At 36.1% G+C, this 19,273-nt stretch overlaps 2 protein-coding genes across 3 annotated transcripts in view; one reads left to right on the top strand and one right to left on the bottom strand.

The window, feature by feature from the left end:
* Window positions 1-19,273, top strand: part of LOC115214080 (zinc finger protein 62 homolog) — a 433,795-nt gene that overhangs the window by 372,789 nt on the left and 41,733 nt on the right. The window lies entirely within an intron of this gene.
* Window positions 6,890-18,947, bottom strand: LOC115213873 (zinc finger protein 2 homolog). 2 transcript variants are annotated; one of them, XM_029782823.2, is made up of 2 exons: window positions 18,612-18,947; window positions 6,890-9,638 (listed from the first exon to the last, which is right to left on the bottom strand). In XM_029782823.2, the coding sequence occupies exon 2, from the start codon at window positions 9,129-9,131 to the stop codon at window positions 7,935-7,937; it is 1,197 nt and encodes a 398-aa protein (XP_029638683.1). In that variant the 5' UTR covers window positions 9,132-9,638; window positions 18,612-18,947; the 3' UTR covers window positions 6,890-7,934. The 2 variants fall into 2 exon arrangements, with proteins under 2 accessions (XP_029638683.1, XP_036360249.1); XM_036504356.1 differs by lacking the exon at window positions 18,612-18,947 and adding an exon at window positions 18,155-18,548.

The raw sequence follows: 19,273 nt of genomic DNA, 5'->3' as shown, positions 1-19,273 counted from the left end.
ATCTGCCACCCAAAGTATCTATTTAAGTGTATCTTAAATATATTGTATATACATAAAAGTCAGAATTGAAAATGTTAGGTAATGCATAGTTGTCTTTTTACAATGTGAGTTTAAATTAAACCAGTGTGAAACATTTGGCTGATTAGATTACCTTAATGTGATGTAAATAAAATTAGTGGATTAAAAGAAATGTTGCAGATGAAAACATGGATATCGAATGTGGAGGTACATTATGATTGTTTAAAGATGATATTGTCTTGCCTAAGGCAATATGCATCTCTCTTTCTAACCATACAGACTTGTGTATGTTTTACTTTTTAAATACTCTGATGTAAGGAGTATTAACACATTTTCTCCCTTTCCTTGCTCAGTGAGGATTGTTGCTTCCAATAGATGTGGATGCATTTGCCTGACAATCAGTCATGTTCTATTGCACAGTTTTGAGAGATCCAGATTTCTCAAAATTATAATTGGAGCTCCTTTCTTCAATGTCAGTTTGTGAGAAGGCATTCCAGGAGGATTCAAAGAGTTAAGAAACTCAGTAGTTATTATTATAGAAGATATATATATATAATATATATATATATATATATATATATAATATATATATATATATATATATATGTGTGTGTGTGTGGTTTTGTGTCTGTGTTTGTTCCCCATCACCAGTTGATAACTGGTGGTCTGTTTGCATTCACATAACTTAGCAGTTCAGTGAAAGAAGCCGATAAAAAAAGTACCAGGCATAAAAAAGAAAGAACTGGTGTCAATTTGTTTGATTGAAATTATTTAAGGCAGTGCTCCAGCATGGTCACAGTCTTATGACTGAAAAATATAAAAGAGTCACTAAATTCCTTAGTAAAACTTAAGCTAAGGAAGGTAATTCTTGTTTTCCTATCGTAGTAATACTACGGCACTGAACCCTCTTGCAGCTACTTTACCTGCTACAAATAGCAACCCAAATGCTTTGAAATCAGATCCTAATGCTGAATGTTCAAGAATTAAATGAAGGGCAGATTTTCAGTCCCAGAATCATCCTGATTCCTGACTATGTACAACAAATGTAGACTGAGAAACAAGGGTCTCAGAAGACAAACCATTTAGTTTCATAATATGGCCATGGAGATTGCTGTTTAATACATATAACATTTTTTAAAAGATGTTTAAAAAATGCCCAGTTATTTATTTAACTCCTTTATGAATTAATTCAGTTCTTTGATCTTTCAGGGCAAATATATTTATTACATTCTCATAGGAGTTTTCTGTTTTAATTAGTTGTTGGAGTAAACTTTTTTCATTTGACATAAGACTCAACCCTGAAAGTCTTTCTCTTGTATTTCTTTGGTATGTTAATTCTTTTCTATGCAGAAAAGGAACACTCTACAGAGAGGTCAAAATATCTTTGTGAGAGGTTAAACTTCTATTTTTAAATTTAGAGCTTTTCTACATGTTTCACTTGAGGTCAAATGATCAAACATCAGGTCAGTTGATTGTTTAGTGACATCAGTTATGAAGATGACAGCAGAGAGAGCAGTATCAACAGAAAGAGAGAATGTTATATGCATTTTTGAAATTGCATGACCTTCAAATATATTTTTAAAGGGGTGAGAAATGAGATCAGAAACGGTTTCAGCAATGAAGTCGCTAATGATTTTGACAACTTTTCAATGTTGTTGGAGATAATTTATATTTTAAATTTATTTATGGCTTGCAGTGTGCATGACTTGTATACCACTGATATATATATATATACATACACACACATATATATGCAAAACATGTACTTTTTCAGGAGTATGGAAACAGGAAACTGCATCCCACTGTCCTGTATTTGTCTGGAGACTCTGAGACCTTGGAAATAACTTCCTAAACATCACATGGAGTACTCTTGACTGGGACCTCCTTATCCAATGTTCACAGTGGCCATTTCCGTGGGAAACTATAATCTGCAACAACCTGAATATGTATCAGCAGGAAAAACGATCTGTCCTATTGTTGTCTCCAAAGATATACCCTATTAATGAACTTGAAACTGTAGGACACTGATAATCTGAAAAGACCACCCTAGTGCCAACTGGCCCATGCACAATTTCAGGGTATATTATCTTCTTTTGCCTGCAGTAAGATTATTTCCTCTTCAGTATGTTATCACTGTGACCTACTAACACCAGCTATATTTGTATCATACAGTCATGGTCAACGCACAAATTGATATGTAATCTGACACCCTAAAAACATTTATTTTGTCATGTGTTAGCTGTCAAATCTAACAGATTGCTGACACCGACATCTTGTCTGCTCTTTCACATGGAGCATATAATGTAAGAATCACCGTCCCTGCCTAATTAAAGGATCCACATAACCTGAATTGATTAAATATTCTCACCATTAAAAATTTTTTTAACTGGTTAAAAAGTTCTCATCATCTTTACATCATACATCTGAGGGTGTAGGTGCATTTCACACCCACAAAACTTAAAGCACGATGAAGCTGAATCTACCTGTTATGAAACACAACTCTAACTTAATGTGTTGAGTGCAACGTTTTGTTAGATCCTCCACTTGTATGTGTGTATATGCATGCATTTGCATATGCATGTGTGTAAAAGTCCATTTATCTAACATCTCATCCAGACATTTCAGCATGCACATTCTCAACAGGACATGGACTATTCACTTCCATTGATGAAGATCAAGTGTAAAGTATTGCATTTACTATAATTACTTTGATTGCTAGGTTGTTAAGAGAGATTCCATGTCAGATTCATGACAAAAAACAAAAGAATTGAATAGATGTATTTTTATAATATCCAAGATTTATGTCTTTTGTTATTTGTAATTTTTTATTTTGTTTTAAGATTTCTGGTGCTGATACATTTGTGCAAAGTTTTAATGAACTATCGCAGAAAGAATAACAGGATAAATTATAATGTACAGTTTTGAAGTAAATGGCGAAGAACTTTTAAATGATTTAATCAACATTTAAATATGATGCACTGTGACAAATTTACAGGAATTTACAATTTTCATTGCTATAGATGTTTCTCATAAAAAAACTGTTGTAGTGTAGAGTTTAAGCTACTCCAGCAAGTAAAATGGAGATGTTAAACTCAATGACTTTGCACAACAGTTTCATCATTAACTATCACAAAGGCAAACTAAGGGACCAAGTTATGAAATAGTAAAGAGTTTTAATACATCTGATTAAGAAGAGAATTAGCATAGATGATACACAATTTGAATTTGTGCCAGGATGAGATACCACTGATGTTATTGTCCTAATGAGACAACTTCAAGAGTAAGCCACTATATCTATGTTTGTTGATCTGGAAAATGTCTTTGATAGGGTTCTGTGCTTGGTAGTTTGTGATTGCTAATTAAAATACATATAGCTAAATTGCATGTGTGAGCTGTGCAAACCATGTACAGAGTTACTGCCAGCATGGTAAGAGTTGGCAATAAGTTCAAAGAATTTAGCATGAAGGTGAGTGTCCACCAGAAGGGGGTTTTCAGGTCTTTTCCTGTTTACTTAGTCCTTAAAACCTAAACAAAGGAATTTATGATTGGCTTTTACATAGGTAACTCAATTATCAGTGGAAGTTGGTGTGACAGATGTGTAGTAGCCTGAGTAAGATTAGGGCTGGAAAAGTTTAGGGAGCTGACATCACTGCAAGCAACAAAAAATGTCTATCAACAAACGAAGAGTAAATTGTATAATACTTGTGTATGAATATAATGTTGCTTGGTAGGAAACTGCAAAATAAGCGCAACTATGCCTCCCCTGGTCTCGATGGAGTTACATACCTGCTTCTCAAACATGGCAGGTACTTCCTTTTACACCAGCTTTCTATTTTCTTCCAGTACTGTCTCAACAATGGTGCTACTCCGGAGCAGTGGAAAACTACCAGTGTCATTCCTCTGTTCAAAAAGGGCGACCGCACATCCCCTGTCAACTATCGCCCAGTCAGTCTCACTAGCTGTATTGCAAAACTGATGGAATCGTGTTTCAGAGAAACACTCTGGAACTTCTGGAGCTCTCACAGTCTCATCCGACCCTCACAATATGGATTTGTCCCTAACTCCAGCTGCAGTGATCAGCTTATCGAGTTCCTTGAGGACATTACTCAGATCACTGACAGTGGCTCATGGGTGGATGTTGTCTACCATGACTTTGCTAAGGCTTTCAACTCTGTGCCACACAAAAGGCTTATGGTGAAACTCTCTGCAATGGGTGTGAGGGATGACCTTTTTAACTGGTTGAAATCCTCAGCCAAAAGGAGGTAGTCACAGTTCTAGGACAGCACTCTACACCATATGAGATGTCATCGGGTGTACCACAGGGATCTGTCCTTGGTCCCCTCTAGTTTGTGGCATACATTAATGACATAGATGCCAATTTAAAGAATGCCACAGTATTGAAATATGCAGCCGGCATCAAGCTGTACCTTGAAATCAAGAGGACAGATCCTGATGTCTACAACTCTTTCCTGCAATCAGACCTAGACACAATGCAGCAATGGATCACAGACTGGCAACTGAAACTGGCTGTGGACAAGTGTACCACCATGCATTTTTGGAGAAAAAACCCTGCGTCCACATACTCCCTCCACAACACTGATATCAAGAAATCCTCTTGCGAGCGTGACCTAGGCATCACTGTCAGCAGTGATTTGCGTTGGACAAAGCATATCTCTAAAATTGTCAAGAAGGCTGAGGGTGTCTTGGCATCACTCAGCAAGACTTTTGTTAGCCGCTCTCCAGCCATCTATTTAAAACTGTATACAGCTATGGTACGACCACACTTGGAATTCGCATCATCAGTTTGGAACCCCTATCTTGCTCAGAACATTGACCTCCTGGAATCTGTCCAGAGACGTGCAACCAAACGCATACCCTCCATCAGACACCTACCATATTCTGAGTGCCTTGTTTCCCTGGGCATGGATTCACTGAAGCTCCGGCGTCTGGCGACGGACTTGGTAAGCACCCACAAAGTTATCAACCGCCTCACCAACAACAACACTGAACACCTTTTTGATCTCCATGTATCTAACACACGTGGACATGCCTACAAAGTCAGAAAACAACACAGCTCCCATGACTTTCGGAAACATTTTTTCACGCTCAGAATTGCTGAAGCATGGAATAAACTGCCTGCGTCAGTTGTTGACTGCCATGACACTGCATCTTTTAAGGCCCTCATGCTTTCCGAAATCCGCCGAAACTACACCTGATTATATATACACTTTCGATGAGTTGTAGTGCACCTGAGCACTGTACACAATTATTATTATTATTATTATTATTATTATTATTATTATTATTATTATTATTATCATCATTTAATGTTTGTCTTCTAGGATCCAATTAGTCAGAGGACTGCATCAAACTCCAATTTAGCTGGATGCTATTTCTAACATCAACTGCTTTACAGAGTGTACCAGTTGCTTTTTTTCATGACACTAGCATTAATGGAATTACTGTGTAACTAGCAACACTAAAAACCAACTCAACTGAGTGGGCCTGTAATAGAGAGGGAGGTGGATTTACGTCAGGTGTCCAAAGGTTAAAGCAGTCATGCAACCTACCTAATGATGAGCCATGTTTCATGCAGTCCACTTCTTGTAAAAGGTTGCCCATGCCTAGGTTAAAGTATGACAGAAGGATATGAATAGGTGTCTTGCTGCAGAGGAGATACAGGGCTACCCAACATTATATAAGGGTGTGCAGGAGTAGCTGGAGAGAAAGATAAAGAGGGTACAAGAAACTGATTAGAAGAGAGAATGGGGTCAGAGGATTGGGAAGGGTGGGTATATAAGTTTGCAAGCATGTGAGAGGAGAGTGACGGATGTTTAGAGATTGAGATAGAAGTAAATGTAGTAAATGGTGAACAAAAGTGATAACATGGCCAATGGGAAATGTGAGTTTGAGAAGAAAGTAATGGGTTGAGGTGATGAGTGGCACTACAGAAGGAGTAAGAGTAGAAATATGGTAGCCTGATACAAAACCTATGTATAATGATGTGAGTCATTGTCATTGGCAGCTATCTTTGTTTCAGAAATTTGATTTTTGCTTTTCCTTTCTTATTTGTTGTGATGTTACTTTTGCTGAGTGAGAAAACCAATCTCTTGATGAAACAGGCATTCATATAAGCTGCACTTTGCAGGCAAAATAAGACATGATTGGGAGTGACAGATTTTTCACCTTTATTTCTGTGATAATGTTCTTCAAACAATTCTGTAGCAGTTGAGATAATTTTGATGTCAGAATTTGTAATCTGTTACTAGTACTTCCTCAGTTTTGAAGTGGATGTTAGTCTTCTTCATAGTTTGAGTTAATCTTTATATAACATCACAGAGGGCACTTGCAAGGTCTTTTGCTGGTGCTGAGTTTACTGTAAAAGATCTAATGGAGAAGCCTGCTGTTGCTCATTTAGTGTACATAACCTGTCCATGTAAACTGATTTTTGTTGATGATGATTTCAATGCTGTTGATTTCAGCTATTCCTAAAGACTCAAAAGACCATTTCCACAAGTAAGGTTGGAACAGCAGCATGATACACCAGAAATTTAGTTTGTTAATTTACATTTTTTCTGAAGATATTGTTGAACAATCTTTTGAAAGACTATCTCATCAATTCTTTCTAATATTTTTATAACTTCAATTGCCCTGGAGCAGTAGGTGGAAATGAAGTTCCAACAGGCATCGATGTATTTTCCAACAAGATTGTGCATGAATAATGAGGTATGTTTGTTAATAAAAACAACAATATTGCAACATTCAGATGAGTCAGCATAAAGGTGTATAAAGTAATCAGGATGACATAAAAAATATCAAATTCCAAGTATTCTTAAACCAATTAATATTCTCAATTCATGGAACAAGGCTCACAGACCATCATTTGCTATAAGAGCAAGTGAAAACTCCATTCCAATTGGTGATACTCTAGGATATCTTTGTCAGTATAACACAATAAGCAATGATACTTCGTAATGATCACAATGAGTGTTGAACAGATACAAGTAATAACTAAAGTACTGTCACAACAGTCCCTAGTTTGAAGCATGTAATAATCACTGTGAGAAGCAAGTTAAAAATTTTGGTGAAGACTCCTGTACATTGATTTAACATACTTTGAGATGTCCTCTAATAATGACATCAACCCTAAAAATCATTTTACATTCACTATATGTAAAACATACTTCATCTAATAAGTGAGCAGTGCTAGCCTCTGAGTATCCACAGATGATGTGGTCATTAGAATAAGCTTTGACCAGTTATGGACTAGATTAAAACTAGAAACCTTTCTTTCGAAACTCAGAGTAGTAATGTACATGGAATATAGATACCCGGGGATAACCAAGTGTATCCAGGAAACCGTTTCTACAAAACTAAACTCATTTAATCAACTCCAACAACTTCAATTTAATTTGTTGTCATTATATATTATATATAATTTTTTTTTAAATGGGTTACAGCTAAGTCGAAGGAACAAAAAATGAGAACAGTAACAGGAAAACATTTCGATTACAATAAATAAAATAATTATCAATTAAATTATATTATTAGTAAACAACAATAAACATACAGCATGTTAACATTATTAACTCGTTATTATAGACATATTAGTTGTAGATAATCACAGCCTTATCCAAAGATATTTTACAACAAAAGTTTCTAAAAAATACCAAAGTGAATATTCTCCAACAATAACCTTAATGTGCTCTCATTGAGGATTATTTTGTAATGGATGCAGGTATGGCAATACTTAGTCTCTTTGTGCACCATTTCAATGAGTAGGTTATCAAGTTGATTAAACAACTGGATGCTCATATGTTGAAATCAACACAAAAATCCATCATTTTGTAACAATGTTTGTAAAGAGATTAAAGAGTGATGGAGTTTCATACATGGCTGTTTTACCCAAAAATATCTCAGTGATGTGATTTGTCATTTGCACAAGCACGTTTGTGAATAGTTAAATTACTATTCTGAGAGAATGTTTTACCACAAATATTACAGTTGTATGGTTTTTCACCTGTGTGAATGCGTATATGACGAGTTAAATCTCGATTATCAGAGAATGTTTTACTGCAGATATAACAGCTATATGGTTTCTCTCCTGTGTGGATTCGTTTGTGAACAGTTAAACTACCATTGTGGGAGAATGTTTTATCACAGATATCACAGTGGTATGGTTTCTCACCTGTGTGAACACGTTGATGAATATTTAAGCTACCATTCTGAGAGAATGTTTTACCACAAATATCACAGTGGTATGGTTTTTCCCCGGTGTGAATACGGATATGACGAGTTAAATCTCTATTGTCAGAGAATGTTTTACCACAGATATCACAGTGATATGGTTTATCTCCTGTGTGAACACGTTTGTGAACAGTTAATTTACTACTCCGATAAAACGTTTCATCACAGACATCACAATGGTATGGTTTTTCACCTGTGTGAACTCGTTTGTGAACAGTCAAATCACCATTGTGCGAAAATGTTTTACCACAAGTATCACAATGGTATGGTTTCTCACCGCTATGGATACGTTTGTGGCTTGTCAATTTACCCCTGTAAGGAAATGTTTTACCACAGATGTCACAATTGTATGGTTTTTCACTAGTGTGTGCATGCTTGTGAATAGTTAAGTGACTATCATGAGAAAATGTTTTTCCACAGATATCACAATGGTATGGTTTCTCATCAGCATGAACACGTTTGTGAATGGTTAAATGATCATTTCGAGCAAATGTTTTTCCACATTTGTCACAATGGTATGGTTTCTCACCTGTATGAATTCGTTTATGGCATGTTAGTATACCACTATAAGAGAATGTTTTACCACAAATATTACAATTGTATGGTTTCTCACCTGTATGAGTACGTTTATGTAAAGATAAAGAACTGTTTGTAGTGAATCTTTTTCCACAAACATCACAAAGGTAGAGTTTTGAAATTGTGTGATGTAATTTATGTTCAATGATGCCACTACTTTTGATGAAAGTCTCTCCAAAGGTGTTACAGGTATATGACTTTTCTGTATCTACTTGTATCTGATGAGATAAATCACTAGTTTCAAGCGGCGTCTCTCCATAGTCCTGACTCTCACACAATCTCTCTTCCATTATTTGTTCTAATGTACTAAAAATACAATGATAATTCTTATTTTGCAATGTCTAAAAAAAATAAGAAACAAATTCCATAGAATTTCCCAGTGAAATATTGAAGCTATTTCTTCTTAAATGAAATAGAAACATTTAACAAAGTTTGTATAGGAAAACAAAAATAACTCTTTCATGGTAGTTTCTTAAAGCTAAGTTACATTAAAAAGGCTATTTTGACAGATATCAAAGGCGCAATTGCATAACTTGAAATAAATAACAGCTGATCCATATAAGCTTCAAATATATATCCATACATCAAAAGCATTACACATAAATTAATGGAGTTTTGTAGCTTTGTGTAAAAAGTCTCAGGTATAAACTCCTTATATTAACTTCACAGCAATTTGATCAAGGTTATATATAGTCACATCTCATCTTCACAACACCATTCTTTAGTCTTCTAAGATTCTTCACAAATTACTTGCTGTATTCTGTCAATAAATTCTTACATCAATGTCACTAGATACTCTGAAATATAGAGACAGTAAAAGATATTAAAGATATTTAAATAACAGGAAAAAATAATTAAAAAGTATAGTCTTGAATAGACCAACAAGCAAACAACCACTACATCATCATCCTCATTTTACATCTTTCCATGCTAGCAAAGAGTTTAAAGGGTCTGGTACACACAAGAGCAGACAAAATTGTCCATCTTTGTTATGCATTTGGCTTGGTTTTTTGATGACTGGTTGCAATTGGCATAAGAAGCTTCTGTAGCAAGAATAAAGTAATTTCTCTGCCTTGAAACAACATCTTATTTAAAATTACTGTTCTCTATGTGAAAGCTTGAAAGAAATGAAGCAAGCATGCTCCGGTGGGTATGTAATATCAGTGTGCACATATGACATTTGGGAACTGATGCCTCTCTACAGAGGAGCATCAGTTCCTACATTACATTAAAAATATTAAGTCTTCCAAATTTGTCATCTTCTCCGGTGGACAGAGAGGAACTTCTTAGTGATGAAGAAAGCAGAACATAAATGGAAGTTTCTGATACTTTGAGTGGAGAATATTGTCATTAGAAATAGCATGGTGTGTGTGTATTTATATAAAACACAAAGAAGAATGGAAAGTTAAACACTTTTAATTGATAACTTATAACATAAATTGCCAATGTACATTTCTAATATGCTACTATTGTGTAATGATTTAGTGTGATGATTTTGCATGTTAATAAATTCAATTTAGATCAATTATAATATTATATGGATTTATCGGCAATTGATATGTTATAAATTATCAATTACAAATGTGTAACTCTCCATTATTCTTTGTGTTTTTTTTAATTTACTCTGGAATCTTATATGAAATTCATCAAAGCAAACTTTGGATTTACTAATCTAACAGGAGTGCAATTGTAATTATATGGTCCTTATGGATTCTAATGTTTCCCACCAGTCAATCTAGATGGCTAAGTTTGGATTACCATGCAGTGCTTACAGAGTATCCGCCTAAATTTTAAAATCCCTTATGCCTTGTGTTATGTTTGTCTGTCGGTCTCTCTCTCTCTCTCTCTCTTTCTGTATATGCAATATATTTATCCTATATTGTTAAAATAACAAGATAATTGATACTTCTCACCAAAAAACTATCTTCATCAAATTAAAAAATAGATTAACCTCAACCAGTACAATCCAGAATGGTATGAAATAAACTAATCAAGAACCCCTAGCCATTCTAGAATAAAATGTCTAATTGAAGTATGTGTAAAAAAGTTTACAGATAAACACCACAAAAAAGACTCCAACATTAAAACCAATAAACATAAACAACCATACCTACAGATATATAGTGCTCAATCAATCAGATAACCTTAGAAACATAACCAACCACGGAATAAACTTAACTAAATCTGGATTCCCTTCCTCAGCTGCCTAACAGATATCAACATGATTCTAACATTCATCTCTCTCTCTCTCTCTCTCTCTCTCTATATATATATATATATATATATACACACAGTTAGTTGCATATAGTCGGAAATGGAGGTGTAGAGATTACTAATGAATGGAAGAAATAAGATGACTAATCTCTGGGATATGTTGGGAAGAGGATCCAAAGAATACCCAGAGGGAAGACCTATTGTCAATATACTCAGTGTTTACAATGATGAATTTTCTGTAGAAGGCAAAGAATAGAATGTTTTCAAATTTTAGTACTGAAAGCTCTGATAATATCAGGTCATTAAGAATGAAATATCTGATTTTCTTATGCACCAAATTTAACAGTCGTTAACTCTAATTTTTTATCCTGACAATTGTTTTACAACATTCAAGAGTTACATCATCACTTTTTGGAATACAATTCATGGTGTCTGATTATATTGTAAGTTTTCTCTTGTAAATCAATTTTTGTGAACCCATGGAGAGATAAAAAATTTGTGTTGTTTATGAATATGAGTTCTGTTGTGGAACCAATGCATCCTAGACAACTCAAAACATCAATGAAGTGTTTGGTGAAGATGTGGTGAATGAGCGCACTCTATGTCAAATAGTTTGAGAAGTTCTGGTCTGGTGACTTTACTCTTGAAAATCAGCCCTGTGGTAGACCTGAGACCAAGGTGGATAACGATAAGCTGGAAACTAGTGGAAGCAGATACATCTCAAGCCACATTTGTGTGAACAGCAAGGTTTGATATTTTGATTCCAACTGTGTTGGACCATCTGAAACAAATAGGCCAGGTAAAGAAGCCGGACAAGTGGGTATCACATGAACTGAATGAGCATCAAATGGAACATCATCTTGAAACTTACTGTTCTTTGCTGTCATGGCATAAAAGCGAACCATTTTCATATCGTATTGTTATGTGATGAAAATTGGATTCTTTTCAACAGTAGCAAGCATTCTACACGGTGGTTGGATAGAGATGAAGTGTCAAAATAAAATCCAAAAAAGAATATTCACCAAAAAAGGCTAATGGTGACTGTTTTGTGGTCCAATGCTGGTGTCATCTACTACAGCTTCATGAGACCTGGTAAGTCAATTACAGCAGATGTATACATCAACCAATTGGATGAAATGATAAGTGAACTTGCAATTAAACAACCGTGAATGGTCAATAGAGACTGGCCAATTCTCTTGCAAGATAATGCACAATGAACGCCGCACTCAGTAGACCTTGCACCAACTGACAATCACATTTTCCAGGCATTAGACAAGTTTTGCAAAGAAAAAGCTTCAAATCTGAAGAAGATGCAAGAACAGCCCTTCGTGATTTCATCACCTCTTGCTCTCCAGAATTCTTCACTGCCAGCATAAATAAGCTACTGATAAAATGGCAAAATTGTGTTGATAATTTAGGTGCATACTTCGATTAACTGCATTACTTTTTGCTGAGATAAAATAAAATAAACAGTTCAAAATCGGACATTTCATTCTTAATGACCTGATATAAGCTGTGATAGTAATAAATTTTAGGTAATATAACTTTGAGACTAGGTTTGCAGTGTCAAGTATGACATTTTGTGGGAAAGGAGATCTTAGAGTGACTTCAATACCAAACATTATCATTGTTTTTAAATCTATTTTCCCCATACTATGAGTCAGTATTTATTGGGTAAAAATTTTTATAGCTAGTTACTTTTTCTTTCATTAATCCTTACCTGTTTTACAAGTAAAGTGTTTTTATTCTGCTGGTCCTTATAATATTTTGGCGTGTTTCTATGTTTCTTCATAGGTACGAGGTTATCTCCCTTGTACGATTATGGTAACCGTGTCCGACAAGACTTGGTCACACTTAAAAATGGTCTCTTGGAATGTGAAGCAGGTAGTTTTCGAGCCGTGATGTTCCCCAAGATGCATAATAATTCCTGCACTTGATATGGTGTGTCCATTTTGGATGTCCCTTTAATCTACAGACTACATTACCTGAATAGCAGTTTAGTGCTTTATAACTCTTTAAACTGGGCCTGGTCTCGACTTACAAAAAAATAAAAAATAAAAAACATTCCAGTCCTCACTCGTCAAAACCAATAAAACTACAAACTAAAGGACGGTTTGTTTACTGGAGAATGTAAGCAACGTCACTATTGTTTTGCTCAATAGTGTTAATTTGGACATGCTAAGACTGCATCTGAGTTTGAGCATGTAATATAAAGACAGGAATGCTTTGTTGAATTATAGTTTGCATTGTGTATTTGTAAAAAAAAAAAAATGTGGGTTGCATTTTCTTTTGTTTGCTTGGCTAAAACAATTCCTTCTTCAACCATTTCTTCTAACTGCAGCTTTTTGCTACATATGCCACAACCCCAGTATTTAGTAATGCTTAGTTTAAGCAAAACATGTCCAACCATGGGGAAATACTACCTTCCTTGGAAACAGGTGATTGTTGGCAACAAGAACAGCATCTGGTTGAAGAAAATTTGTTGTAACAAATTCCATCTGATCCATGTGAGAATAGAAAAGTAGATGTTAAAATAATTATGATGATATTCAAATGTTAGTTTGTCAACAAAACAGAAAGAACATTCAATATATATCATTTATCTAACATGAATTCTCTTTCACATGACTTGAGTTTCATACTATTGTGGTCATTGGAATTTTATCTTTATTTCTGCTTTTATATACATTGGAGCAGGTTATTGTTTTTATTGCCTGGTTTCTGAATGGTGTTTTATTAGGATGTCACCTATGGTTTGTTGTTGTTTCATTTGCCAATTCATTTATGTTCCATTTTCTTTAGTAGACTTCACTAATATATCCAGGTTGTCATTGATTTTTTAATTCAGATCTTTTTTTATCTTGTCTTTTCCACTGATTAATTCAGTGTTGTTCTGGCTTTGATTATTGATTTCTTAATCATTTTCTGTTTATTGTAATGGCATGAAACTCAAATCAAAAGAAAAGTTCATTTTAAGCAAACTACGCACACACACACGTGTATGTGCATGTGTGTACCAGATACATTTGTCAGGGTACTAACACTAGAGAAGTTGTCTCACTCTGGGAGACTAGAGAGTTTTCTCAACCCTATGTTTTATTTGTTTGTTTGTTCACCAGAACTACAGGGTTGTCTCATCATTGGTATGTAGAAAAGAGAGAGCTATAAGAAGGCCAGAGAGGGAAGGTGATAAAGTGGAGCATAATGGAAGAGAACCAGAGTGATAGAAGTGAGAAAGTGATAGAAATGGAAACTGAAAGATAGGAGAGCATGATATACTGCTATATAATGACTATTGGTAATGAGGTTCACTAGAAATAGATTGAGGAATGTGAAGTGGAGAGAGATTGCAGGAAGAGAGAGTGAATGGAGGGAGGTCAAGATAGATATATAGACAGAAAGAAAGAGATAGGTAGTATTACATTGTATACACAAACATAATACAATTGGCCATTTACTCTGAGTGAAAATTCTTTTCTATCCAATAGAGGTAACCAGTCCCCAAATGTTTTATCCTCCATTCTTATTCTGGCAAATGTGTTTTTAGAGCACTCATTTTGCCGTCTGCTTAGGACATACCATTTCATCAGCATACAGGAGTTTCCATGAACAGTTACTCTGTTATGACTAGGTAGAATATAATAATTAAAAGTGGGCTGAATAAGTCTTAATGTTTGCATGGTAAGTTTTTGCTTTTATTGCTGAATTCAATGTCCCTGAGCTTGCTGATATAACACCTCTATAAATGGTTTGCTCCATTCTTCACTATGTATATATACCATCATCATTTAACGTCCATTGTCCATGCTGGCATAGGTTGGATGGTTTGACCAGTGCTGGTAAGCTGAAAAGCTGCATCAGGCTCCAGTCTGATTTGTCATGGTTTTCTATGGCTGGATACTCTTCCTAATGCCAACCACTCCAAGAGTGTAATGGGTGCCTTTACGTGCCACCAGCATGGGTACCATTTGCGTGACACCAGTATCTGCCACAACGGTGATTTTGCTCGGCTTGATGGGTCTTCTTCGCAAGCATGACATAATGCCAAAGCTCTCGGTGAAGCCCAATGTTTGAAAGGAACTTGGTCACTTTGCCTTCATAAGGCCCAACACTTGAAAGGAACTCGGCCACTTTGCCTCGATGAAGCCCAACACTTGAAAGGAACTCGGCCACTTTGCCTCCGTGAGGCCCAATGCTCCAGCGGTGCTCTTTATGTGCCACTGGCATGACTACCAGTTACAGGACACCAGCATCAGCCATGACTATGATTTCACTTGGCTTGATGGGTCTTCTCGGTCACTAGTCATTGCCTCTGTTAGGATCAAAGTTCGAAGATCATGCTTCACTACTTCGTCCCATGTCTTCTTGGGTCAACCTCTACCAAAAATTCCCTCCACAGTTAGAGATCAGCACTTCTTTACATAGTTGCCCTTGTCCATATGCATCACATGACCATACCAGCACAGTTGTTTCTCTTGCACAACACATATGATGCCTCTTATACCTAATTTTCTCTCTAGATACTGACACACTGTCAAACATGCATGCTAACATTGCATATCCAGTGAAGCATTCTGGCTTTATTATTTTCAAGCCTACGCATGTCCTCAGCTGCCACCACCATTAGTACAGCTGTTCGCACACAGGTATCATATAATCTGCCTTTCACACTGAGAGAGAAGTATTTTGTTGCCAGCAGAGGCAGGAGCTCTCTGAACTTTGCCCAGCCTAATCTTATTCTGACAGCTACATTCTTGGAGCACCCCCTTCCACTACTAACTTGGTCACTTAGATAATGGAAGTTATCTACTACCTCTAACTTGTCTCCCTGGCAGTTGATGGAGTTTATTTTCTGCAGATTTTCAGCATTTATTGTATCTGTGCATCTTCCACATACAAAAGCTAGTTTTGCTGTTAACCTTCTGATATTGCTGCACCTTTTCTGTGTCCAAAGCTTATACTAGGTGCATCTTATGGAGTTTCTACCTACACCTTTTCTACAGATCGAGCAGGGCCATCTACCTGAAGAGATTTGTGATTTGTCTACTTTCCTACTTACTATGACGTTTGTTTTTGCTACATTAACTCTAAGGCCATTCGATTCTAGACCTTGCTTCCATACCTGGAACTTCTTTAGTTCGTAGTGATTCAGCTATAAGAGCAAGGTCATCAGCATAGAGGAGCTCCCAGGAGCAGCCTGTCTTAAATTCCTTTGATATTGCCTGAAGGACTATGATGAACAAGAGGGGGCTGACACCGATCCTTGGTGAACCCTTACTTGTACCCTGATTTCTTCACTGTACTCATTGCCAACCCTCACCTTACAGGTAGCATCCCTATACATGGCTTGTACAGCTCTCACCAACCAATCATCTATCTCAAGTTTCCACATTGACTACCAGATAAGGGTTTGGGGGGACCCTGTCAAAAGCTTTCTCCAAGTCAATAAAGGCCAAGTACAGAGGTTTATCTTTGGCTAGGTATTTCTCCTGCAGCTGTCTTACCAGAAATATAACATTAGTGGTGCTTCTCCCTGGCACAAAACCAAGCTGCATCTCATCTAGGCTAACTCTCTCCCTTATTATTATGACTCTCTCAGAGAGAGAGAGAGAGAGAGACTTTGAAACAACTTGCTTGTGCAAGTGCAGTTAGTCAAAATACTCTGCATTCTTGATGCCAGTAAGTATTAGGGGTCATCTGGAAAGAATGTGCACTGCTTCAGGGCTTTCTTCTCAACAGCTTTACAACAGACTGACCCTCCTCACTGTTGTGAGGCCCCCATCTGCTGATTTGACTGAGTAGTATTCAATCTCAAGTCAGGATCATCACTCGCCAACCACATTTCATCATTCCTTTTCAGATTTTTATTTGTCTGTTCTTTTATTTGTTTCAGTCATTTGACTGTGGCCATGCTGGAGTACTGCCTTTTAGTTGAACAAATCAGCCCCTGGACTTATTCTTTGTAAGTCTGGTACTTAGTCTATCAGTCTCTTTTGCCAAACCGGTAATTTACCGGATGTAAACACACCAAGGTTGTTTGTCAAGTGATGGTGGAGAGACAAATACAGACAAACACACACACATATATATACGACGGGCTTCTTTCAGTTCCCGTCTACCAAATCCACTCACAAGGCTTTGGTCAGCCCGAGGCTATAATAGAAGTCACTTGCCCAAAGTGTCACGCAGTGGGACTGAACCCGGAACCATGTGGTTGGTAAGCAAGCTACTTACCACACAGCCACTCCTGCGCCTATGTTGCGTAAAAATTTTTTTTCCAAAGTTTGTAACTTATATGTTGATATTGTGGTATAGACAACTTTCAATAGCTCCAGAACTAAAAATCGTTGAGCTTAGCTGCTAATGAGTGAGATTTTTTTCTTTCCGAAATGTAAGGAAAATCGAACAATTATCTACTTTATTTTGAATAAATTGAGAAATATAAAGGGATTTAGCATACCACTGATGGTAAGCATAAAAACAAATTGCCTATTATTTTCATCTGATCATTTTCTGTGTATCTTATGGCATTCGCCACGAATGTACAAAGTAATGTAGTTAAGGGATTTAATGAAGTTGCTATATCGGGGAACGGGTTATATCCCGGTTTAGGTCTCTATGATTAAAAAACATGACGACAAAAGGAACATCCCTTCGTATCCTCCGAAGATTAGGGGAAGATATAAACAACGTTAACTAAAATGTTGTTCCCTGAAACCTTTTAGACTGGGGTTAGAACAGTTATTCTCAACTGGGGTTCACACAACAAAATAGCAAATTGGGAACCCACAGTAGAATGTTAGTTTCATGAAAAAAATTGTTTTAGCTGTATTTATTGGAGGAAACAGCAAGATTTCTTTCTCGAATGTTTTACATAGTTCAACCTACACAAGTAGGCGTGTGGAAAACAAAACAGGTATTTTGAAAAAAGTATCTATAAAACTAGTTTTTAAATACCGAATGGCTACGGGGTCCACCAGACTAAAGTAGTAATCAAAGGGTTCCATACATAAAAAATAGTTGAGAACCACTGCGCTAGAGGCACAGACAATTAAAACAGAAAGTAAAGATTATTGGAAACTTATTTAACACTATTTACATTTGCGACTGTTGTCAGTTTTTTGATGGATAAGAAAACAAAAAAACATTTTGGACTTTTATTGGATATCTCGACAATAACAGTTTCTTATATAATGACGCAAGCGTACAAATATTGAGGGGAAGGTTTTAGTTGATAAGTTACCAATGCCATTAGACTGTTGCAACTTTGACACAGGAAGTCAAACTATGTAGAGAATAAAACTAAATGACAATTAGGCCACCCACCCCACTGTTAGTTCTCTAGCTTCACAATTATGTCAACAGACACACAACGGTTAACTCAGTGATAATCAATTAATAATGCATAATGATGACGAAATTTTAAAAAGAAATGTAGCTTCCATACTTTCGTAAAATGTCTTATCTTTGTTACGCCATATATCATCTGTTATGTTATTGATTAAATCAAAGAACGAAATGTACAAGTTTTTGATGGATATTTTAATTATACTTACATAAAAAGCATTTCAGATGCGAAATATTGGAAATGTTCTCAGATGCTGAGACTTGAAAATCCAAAATTACATTGACAGCTTCAGCTGAAAGTTTACGATGAACCGTTATTATTATTTTTTTTTTCATAAATAATACTCTTTCTATTAACACTACTATGTTTGTGTTGTTAATTACCATGCAGAGTGTGTATATAATTCAATAGCGCATCTGCAGAAAAACCCACAACTAAACGCGAGAACCTAACATCAAACAGGGGAAGTAACTCTGCGACCACTTTATAGAATTTTAAAAATATTTTCATAGCGCTGAGAATTGCTGAAGCATGGAACAAACTGTCGGCACCAGTTGTTAGTTGTCGGAGCATTGCATCCTTCAAAACTTCCATGCTTTCTGAGATTCGCCAACACTACACCTGATTTTCTCCCCTCCATACACACACAAGCATGTATCTGACTCATACATTGTTCGCTTTCCAGACATTTTTACATTACTGCATATACTCTATACGCACTTTCTGACAAGTTGTGGTGCAAGTTGAAATTATTGTATACAGTGCTCAGGTGCACCACAACTTGTCAGAAAGTGCGTATAGAGTATATGCAGTAATGTACAAATGTCTGGAAAGCGAACAATGTATGAGTCAGATACATGCTTGTGTGTG

Source organism: Octopus sinensis, linkage group LG7 (assembly GCF_006345805.1).
Source record: "Octopus sinensis linkage group LG7, ASM634580v1, whole genome shotgun sequence".
Lineage (NCBI taxonomy): Eukaryota > Metazoa > Mollusca > Cephalopoda > Octopoda > Octopodidae > Octopus > Octopus sinensis.
Note: the sequence above shows the minus strand (reverse complement) of the source record. Positions and strands in the feature narration are given on the sequence as shown.